The 9,343-nt window shown below is 48.5% G+C and overlaps 1 protein-coding gene and 1 long non-coding RNA gene across 4 annotated transcripts in view; one reads left to right on the top strand and one right to left on the bottom strand.

The window, feature by feature from the left end:
• Positions 1–2,273: 2,273 nt before the first annotated feature.
• LOC123382208 lies at positions 2,274–5,877 on the top strand. Its single transcript, XR_006590237.1, has 3 exons — positions 2,274–2,374; positions 5,001–5,121; positions 5,502–5,877. It is a non-coding gene; the product is annotated as an uncharacterized LOC123382208 (long non-coding RNA).
• Positions 5,878–6,002: 125 nt separating this feature from the next.
• Positions 6,003–9,343, bottom strand: part of CDH3 (cadherin 3) — a 61,031-nt gene continuing 57,690 nt past the window's right edge. For all 3 annotated transcript variants that reach the window (XM_019819961.3, XM_006941669.4, XM_019819960.3), the window contains 2 exons: positions 8,939–9,085; positions 6,003–6,913 (listed from right to left, as the gene is read on the bottom strand). In XM_019819961.3, the coding sequence (XP_019675520.2) occupies positions 6,704–6,913; positions 8,939–9,085 (357 nt within the window). In that variant the 3' untranslated portion in view covers positions 6,003–6,703. The remainder of the gene's footprint in view (positions 6,914–8,938; positions 9,086–9,343) is intronic.

Here is a 9,343-nt window from a genome sequence, read left to right as displayed (position 1 = left end):
TCCGTGCCCTCTAGGGGCTTCACTCTTCACCAGGACTCTGCCCCACCGGACTTTGAGGACCCTTTCTGACAGGCTCCCCCACCCACTGAGAGAAGAATCTCGCAGCTCCTGCCTGCCAGCTCTGCAGCTGCCCGCAGGCCTGGACAGGTCCTGGCTGCTGCCTCCTCAGCGGCTGTGGATGGAGCAGAGGAGGAATCAGGTTTCACCAGCTCTGGGAGAGAACCCGGGTTGCTGAGTCAGGCCTTTTTCCAGGGCTTCTTAGACTTAGCCTCCAGCCCTGGAGTAGAGGCAGCAGTCCAGAACTGGGAACCCTGGGCCACGCATCTGAGCTCACCTCCCACTGCCCTTTGACTCCTGCTCTGCTCCAGGCACACTGGCCTCCCTGCTGAATCCCACCCAGCACACTCCTGCCTCAGGGCCACTGCATTTGTTGTTCCTTTTATCCAAACATACCTGCATACTTGCTCCCCAGTACCCTCCACTCTGCTCAAATGCTCCCTTCTCAGCGAGGACTTCCCGGACTATTAGAACTGAGCCCCGCCCCCAGCCCCATCCCTCCTGCACCCGATGCCAGCTTTCTCTTCTATAGCTTCACCTTTCATTGTACCATGTATTTTACTGATTTACCTTATTTATGGTATGTCTCCCATTGAATGTTGGCAGGATTGCCCTTAGACTGGGCACAAAGGGCCTCTGCACTGTGCTCTAGAAGGCCCTGCTCTGGCCCTCCAGCTCCTTCCATGAGGCCAAGGAGTTGTGACTGCTAGCACCCGGGTCCCCTCCCTTGCCATCGGGACCTTTCCCTGACCAAATGGCCCTAGGCCTTCACCAGGTCTGTCCAGAGGGCAGCCGGCATAGCCCAGGTACATATTCCCAGGCTCAGGGGATGGAAGGCTGTCTGTGGGGGATCAGTAGACAAAGCTTGGATGCATGGGCTGCGGTATACACACAGGAATGTCATGGTGTGGATGGAGCATGAGGTGGGTAGAAAAGTGGACTGACCTTTGCGCCTGGGCTGGGGGCTAACTCTGCCTGTGAAGCCACATTCTGGCCCAGTACTCTGGATGTGTGAAGAACCAGATTAAAACCTGGCCTTCCAGATAGCTGTGAAGCCATGCTTGTTCCAGCACGAAGATAGAATATCTTTTATTTAACAGTTTGAGTCAACTCATATGGTATGTGAGCCTTATCCACAATCTCACCCAAAGTCCCCAGTATATTAAGGGCTGGGATTGTGAATATTTTCTGCATTTCTGTATCTCCAGCACCTAGAACAGTGCCTGGTACAGAATACATGTTCAATAAATAGTTAAGTGAACCAATGAAAAAGATGTAGGGCGATGCCCCACATAATCAAGGGGACCCCAGAAGTGGTTGGAGATGCTGTGGCTTTTCAGTGTCAGGGCCTCAGAATCTAAGGGTCAGGTAGGGTCAACTCTGCCTTGCATGGGGGACCCTATGCCTTATATGAAGACCCTCTCTCACTACCTGTCAGCACCCACACTCCCATCATAGCTGGAATTTTTATTCCTTTTTTTTTTTTTTTTTTTAAATTAAGATTTTAGGGGCACCTGGATGGCTCAGTCGGTTAGGCATCTGACTCTTCATTTCTGTTCAGGTCATGATCTCACTGTTCTTGAGGTTGGGCCCTGCATTGGTCTCTGTGTGGACAGCATGGAGCCTACTTGGGATTCTCTCTCCTTCTCGCTCTGCTCCTTCCCAGCTTGCATGTGAGCTCTCTCTCGAAAGAAATAAAGATTTTAAGTCATCTCTACATCCAAAGCAGGGCCTGAACTTACAACCCCAAGATCAAAAGTTGCGAGCTCCAGGGGGCCTGGGTGGCTCAGTCAGTTGAGCGTCAGCTCAGGTCACAATTTCCCAGTTCATGAGTTAGGGCCCACGTTGGGCTCTGTGCTGACAGCTCAGGGACTGAAGACTGCTTCAGATTCTGTGTCTCCCTCTCCCTCTGCCCTACCCCTTCTCATTCTGTCTCTCAAAAATAAATAAAAACATTAAAAGCAATTAAAAAAAAAAAAAGTTGCAAGCTTCACCAACTGAGCCAGGCAGGTGCCTTGGAGTTTTTATTCTTAATAGTAAAAAGAGCTCATACCTGGGAATCAAGGAAACCTGGACCCCAAAACTGCCTCGGTCATTCATTGTCTGTATATGGCCTTTACTCTCTTTACTCTCAATTTCCTCTTAAAAAGGGAAGCATAAAACCTGTTAGGACTGTTGGTGGAAGAATGCAGGTAACTGACTCCACCCACGTGAAAGGCAGGGCCAGTCACTGCCCAATACTGACTGCCGCTGCCTCCACTATCGTCACCAAAATGTCCAAGGCATTTCCTGGCGCACAGCAGACTCCCGTTGCAAGGTGCGTGCCAGCCAGGGACACTGTTCCGCCCTCAGATTCCCTTCCTGTAGACTTTGCCCTCAGTCGCCAGAGTGGAAGGCCCTCGGGACGGTCTGCGGTTCTGATGAATAGTGCCCTCTGCTGGACATGTGGGGAAGGGCTTGCGGAGAAATCACGGCTGCCCTCACTACTTTGTGCAGACGGGGAATGTCTCTCTCCAGGTGGGAAGTGCAGTTTCCACTCAGGCTGTGGGTGTGGAGATAAAGGAGCAGTAACTGGCCCTGTCAGTCTCAACAACCACCACAGTAGAGATCACACTTAACGCAGCTTTGTATGCCAGGCACCCTTGTAAACATTTTACAGATACTAATTTATTTACTATGACCATTTTACAGATGAGAAAAGTGAGGCACGGGTAGGCTAAGTAGTTTGTCTACGGCACATACACTGGAAGTGCCAGAATTTGAATCTGTGCCCTGAACCGTGGCTCCTTAGTGGAAGGCGGGAAGTAGCTCTACCTTTAGCCCAAGAGTTGGCCCTGTGGAGTTCCCATGCGAGTTTGAAACTGGACATACAGGCTGTGGGCTGAAAAAGGGGCTTTCCAGTGATTGCCCCCACCCGTTCAATGGCAGGCCACCAAGCTGACCTCAGGGCCCCTTCCCGACTGGCCATCCTTCGGCATTTCCTTGCCTGGACCTTTCTTGGAGTGCCTTTGTGTGGGCCTGTGGTTAAGGAAGGTCCATGCCTTGCAATGGAGGCCATGAATTTGAGGCCTCAGCTACTTGCCCACCTTCCAAGGATGATGGTCATTTTCCTCAGGCCCCTTCAAGGGCCTGGACAAGCCCACCTGGGGAGATGGGTCCTATCTGCAGCCCCTCAGCTCAGGTCAGCAGCAAGGGAAAACGCACCGTGTGAAGTGAGGCCTGGGCTCTGCCCATCTCGGCCCTGCTGGATGATCTTGGGGGAGTGCTTGCTTTTGGAACCTGTATCTCTTCCTATCTGAAAAATGACAGGGGTGGATTGGGGGCAATTTTCAAAGTGCTCTGCATTTGGGGGTTTAAGGAGAAACACTGGGAAGATGAGGCCAAACAGGCATGTCTCTTGGCCATCTGAACTCTTATTTCCAACAATTTCATTTTTGTAAGATTTTTAAGCAATCCCTATACCCAAAATAGGACTTGAACTTATAACCCCGAGATCAAGAGTTGCATGCTCCACCAACCAAGGCAGCCAGGTGCCCCTCCAACAACTTCATGCTTTTTTGGATTAGGGATCTGGGACCTTGGCTTTTAAGTCTGGATGAGGGTGAGGTGGGAGTCACTTAAAACAATGAGCCCAAGGGGTCCTTTCAGCACCAAGCTGTCATCCTTGACTGAACCCTCCACTTGGAAAACAAGCAGCCTTGATCCCAAACAGAACCACAGGCCCCTCTCACCCTAGTGAGACTCATTCCTAGTCACTGGACGACTGGCTTTGAAGCATCTGCAGAGTTGGGTGCTCCAAGGAGTTTATTTCAACATTGTTAAGGGCAAAAAAGTAGAATCATTCATGTCCATGGACGGTGGGGACATTGAATAAATGCTGACATCCAAACTGGGTATGTCATAGGCAGAAAGGCAGCCTCCGAGGCCCTGTTGTGAAAAGGTATAATGCAAAATGTGTGTGTAATGAATGCACGGGGGGAAAAGGTTGGAAGGACGTGTACCAAACTGTTGTACCACAAAATATGAAGGGTTAACATTCAGGTGGTCCCCACTGGTAGGGCCAAACACACTGGTTATTTATGGGTGCTAAACTTTATTTGGATTCCTTATTATAGGCCCTAAAGGCCAGAGTCCTAAAATCCCATTTTGCAGATGAGAAGCAGGCCCAGAGTGAGCAAGGGATGTTATATATCCATCCCCATCCCAGAGCCCAGGGTCGTTTTCTCCAGCTCACTCAGAGGCTGGTGACTAGTTCCAGTGCCAGGGGAATCTAGATCCATCCACAAAGACCAGCCTTGGCTAGAAAAGGCCACTTCTCCTCCTCAACACCCTCCAAAAATCCCAGGGGAGGAAGACCAGGCTGCACAGTGGCTGTTTGGTTTTATTATTAGTCTCAGCTGAAGATAGGGTTTCAGGCTTTTCAGAGAGGAGTTTAAGATAAGGGGCAGCAGGTGTTTGCTGGCTGAGACACCGAATCCTCTCACCTTATCAGCAAAAGCAGCAGGGCCCTGAGACAGGGGAACCTGAGGCCACGGGAGCCAGAGGCTGCAGCTAGAGGGAGAGCCAGGAGGTGGCCTTGACCTGCAGGCTAAGGAGCTGTGGACCAAGGATGGATGAGAAGGTTTCCCACTTAACTTCGTTCCCCTTTGACTTCCCATCCATGATCTGAGACTTAGGACACCCTCAGTCACATCCTCCAGAGCGTTGGTGGCAAACCTGACTGGACATCAGAATTGCCTGGAAGACCTGTTAAAGCAGATTGCAGGGTCCCACCTAGAGTTTCTGATTCGGCAAGAAATGCAGATGCTGGCAGTCCAGGAACTGCACTCTGAGTACCAGTGCTTTAAAGCATTAGTCCCTCTTGTGGAAAGAAAATTTTTAATTCAACTTCAGCAATCCCTATGGCTTCACTTGAGATTCTTCTCTCTTGGCTCATCGCAAAGAAAATGTTAAACTTCGCTTTAACAAAGGAACGCACGGAATCGTTCTTTCCCTGCTGTCTCTTCATCCTTATTCCTGCATCCGTGTATTGTTGGGATCGCTCCAATTTCACGTACATCCTGGGTGAGTTCTCTAATTTTCTGTCTGGCTTGATTTTGATGATGATCAGGTGTCATTAAAAAAAAAAAATACAATGAGGCCATTCTTTAAAGGAGGAAAATCCCCTCAGAGGGTGATTGTGAGGATTTGTTTAAAGGAAACAGTGGAAGTTAAGTGGTATTTGGCCCTAAAATGTATCAAATAAATGGTAGCTATTACCAGTGAACACAAATTGCACCTACAGTGTGGCAGATATGAAGCCATCCAGTCTCCATAAAAATTCCCCATTTTATACATGAAAAATGTGAGGCAAGTAGAGATTAAATTACGTTGCTAGGAAGTGGCAGTATCAGATCCTCCCTAAACCACCCCCCCCCCCCCACCACCCCGGCCTTTCCTTATAGAGCCCACCACACAGAAGAGGAAATGCTTGCCCACATAACAGCAGCCACTCTTCCAGAAAAGACGTTGCCTGTAGTCCTGGTGGGGGCTCAGCCTGGAGGTAAGGGAGTTAATGTTTCTGTCCCACAGAAGAGAAGCTCAGAATTTGCAGAGAGATGGGTGCCTCGCTGGTTTAGTCAGAAGAGCATGAGTCTTGATCTCAGAGTTGTGAGTTTGAGCACCACGTTGGGTGGTTAAAAAAAAAAAAAAAAAAAAAGAATTTGCAGAGAGAGGGCAGGCTCACCCTCATCAGGCCTCCTCGGACACGTATACAAATCCTGAGCTTCCTCCATCATCAGGACAAAGCTGGGTGAAGCCAGCAGGGTTAGATGTGCTCACTCCCCTTATAAAACTCGGAAAATTCTAAAAACCTCTGAATTGGACACCGAAGTGGGTGAATGGTATGGTATAGGACTCATAGGGCAATAAAATGGCAATAAAAAAAAGTTCACTCCCCAGGCACCTCTGGGAAAAATTCCTTTAATAAAAAAGTTGTAGTACATTTACACGATTGTCATCACCCTTTTTCTACAGCACTCAATAGGGAAAATAAAAAATAAAGGACAACCTAGTCGCGCTCAGTATAAAAACGCAGTAATTCATTCCAACAGGAGGCCTTATCGCCTGGAGAAGAGACACAAATGCATGAGGGCATGTAAGTTGAGCAGCTGAGGTCTGGACTTCTGGAGGAATCCAGAGGACGGCTGAAGACCCGCCTCTAACTTTTTGAAGACAGTATTTAAAAAAAAATTAAAAAAAAAAAAAAATCCAGGTTGTGATAAGAGGCCTCATTCTAAGGAGCTGGGTCCATTCCAGAGAAAACATCATCACGGCGGGGGGGGGGGGGGGGGGGGTCAGAGTCTGTCCAGTCTCAGGACATAGGACCAGGCATTTTATGGCAGGTTATAGGCTCCTGGAAATTTGATCTCAGAAGCAACCCTGGCCTAGTCTGAGAGGTTTTCAGAAGTAAAATCAAACTGCCCATGGCCCTCTATTCTGAAAGGCTCAGAAACCACCCCTTAATGTCAGACTTGACACCTCTCTCCTCCAAGTTGCTAAGGCCACTTCTTGACAAGCTCCCAAGTTCTTGGCCGAGGAGAGGACTCAGGCTCCTTGGAAATGCCACTGCGGCCCACCTTTAGCCCGGGTCCTGTTGGAAGGCCGCCTAGTCGTCCTGGCCACCACCATACATGTCTGCCAGCTTCTTGAAGCGACTGCCCCACTCGTTCAGATAGTCATAGTCTTGGTCCTGGTCAGAGGCTGAGGAGGTGAGGGAGCTCAGGGACGCGGCATCAGAGCCGCTGCCCTCGTAGTCAAACACCAGCAGGGAGTCGTACGGCGGGGCTGTGGGGTCCGTGTTTGCCGCCTTCAGGTTCTGTGGCGACAAGAGCAGGTGGTTAGGAGCGGCGGTCAGACACTCAGCAGCTGTGGGAGCTCGGGCAAGGTAGCTCACCCTGCCGAGCCTGCGTTTCCTCATCTGTGAAGACCTCTCTTTCCTCCATGCAGGTTTGAAGGGTGAAATGAAATAATGCACATGGATACTTAGCACTGAGCCCAGCATACAGCAGGTGCTCGCTGTGGCAGGTCAAGAGCAGGGAGGAACTCTGAAACCAGACAGCTTGAGTCAGAACTCAGACTTCACATACTAGTTTTGTGACCTTGGGCAAACCCCTTTTTATCTCTAGGTGCCGTTTTTGTCTGGTCTCCAAAACGGGAGACTTCAAATAGTTTTAGAGGAATACACTAATACATGTAAATATATGTAAAGTGTGTATTAGAATAGTGCCTGGCATATAGGGGAACATCATTTTCCTCATTTGTAAAATCAGGACAACAATAGGATTCCTTCCCTGCAGTCGATGTGGGGATGGAATGACATGGTATTTGCAAACTATCTGACACAGAGACATTCTGGAAATGGTCTTCATTTAACTGGAGGGAAAAGTTCCAGGTATTTAGTTCCAAGGCATCTTTTCAAACCATCTGCTCTGGGCAACTTTCCCCAGACGCTTTTGTTTTTGCACAGCTCTCTCAAATATGCTCATGCTAAACAATAGAGTCTAACCACCAGGCTACTTCTAGAAGGCAAGAAGGGGAAGCAGAAAGGTTCAAGCCAGGGTGAGGTATTTTGACAAGCCACTGGGCCCTCTGCCCATCATTGCTTCCCCAAACCCATCAATCTATCTTCCCTCCCTCTTACTGAGCACCTTTATTTTACAGGGCACCTAACTGGCTCAGTCAGTAGAGCAAGCAACTCTTGATCTAGGGGTCATGAGTTCAAGCCCCACATTGGGTGCAGAGCTTAAGGAAAAAAAAGGAAAGAAAAACCTCCATTTACTGCTAATGGGGTCCCAGGCTGTGAGAGGCTCCTATCATTTATTTCCTGTGTACTTAGTTCAGTGGTTATCACAACCCTGCCTGTATATTTGATTTTAAGCTGGGGGAGCTTTAAAAAAAATTGGAGTCTTAAAAAGAAATCCCTGGTTTCCAGGAATTGTTATTTTTCAAAATCCCACAGATAAATGTATGATCAGAATTAAGAACACTGGAGACACTCAGCTATTATCAACAATAACTATCATAACCTAATAAATGCCAGGGGTACCTGGGTGGCTCAGTTGGTTAGGCGTCCAACTTCAGCTCAGGTCATGATCTCACGGTTTGTGAGTTTGAACCCCCTGTTGGGCTCTGTGCTGACAATGCAGAGCCTGGAGCCTGCTTAGAGTTCTGTGTCTTCCTCTCTTTCTGCCCCTCCCCACCTCGCCCTCTCTCTCTCAAAAATTAATAAACATTAAACAAATTTTTAAATAAAATAAAATAAAATAAAATAAAATAAAATAAAATAAAATAAAATAAATGCTACATGCCAGGCCAGTGGTTCCTAGACTCAAATTACTCGGGAATCTTTTAAAAATTCTGAAGCCCAGGCCATATCCAGATCAATTAAATCACAATCTCCATGGGGAGTCAGAAACGTCAGTAGTTTAAGTTCCCCAGGAGACTTCAATGTTTGGAAACTACTGTTCTAGGTGCTTACTCATCTGACCCTTAAAGTGACTTATAACAGCGGGTCCCCAACTCTGTTCCACATTGGGATCAGCTGGGATCTTTAAAAATTTAAACCCAGGTAGTCTGGCTGCACAGTTTTCAAGCAACTGTTACGTGTGTTGCATAAATGAATAAATTATTCTTAACCTACTGTTAACCACTCTGCAACTTAGGGTTTTATGGAGGAGAAAACAGAAGCCCAGACGTTAGCCAAATGTCAGGAGGTCACACAGCTGGTTGGCAGGGGAGCCAAGATTTGAACCCAGAGCCAAGACTCCAAGCCCATGCTTTTTCCCCCATGCTGCTGGTGCTTGAATCAAGGGCTTCCCTTGGCTGGCCCCCTATGCCTCACCTCGATGATGAAGTTCCCAATCTCATCTGGGTTGGCTGGACGTGGACGGTACATGGGTGTGGGGATGAAGGACGGCGCCACATCATTGCGGAGAACAACCTCAGGCCGGGCCTCCAGACCACGGTGGAGTTGGGTGATGTCATAGTCCTTCATGAAAGTCAAGGACAGCATGGGGTTGAGAAGTGAACTCCTCCACCATTTGTATGTCATGCCATTTCCCTGCCACTTGGATGTTCTGGTTCATGGGTCGGTCTTAAAAGATAGTCTTTGTCAGATATTTCTGAAAGCCCTTGTTCCCACAGCTCCTCCTCCAAAATTAAGCACAGGCTCAAGGTCACCTTAGCTGGGGCCAAAGGGACTACAGCAGTAGACCAGACACCCTCTCAGAAAAGAGGTATCAATCTT

Source organism: Felis catus, chromosome E2 (assembly GCF_018350175.1).
Source record: "Felis catus isolate Fca126 chromosome E2, F.catus_Fca126_mat1.0, whole genome shotgun sequence".
NCBI lineage: Eukaryota > Metazoa > Chordata > Mammalia > Carnivora > Felidae > Felis > Felis catus.
Note: the sequence above shows the minus strand (reverse complement) of the source record. Positions and strands in the feature narration are given on the sequence as shown.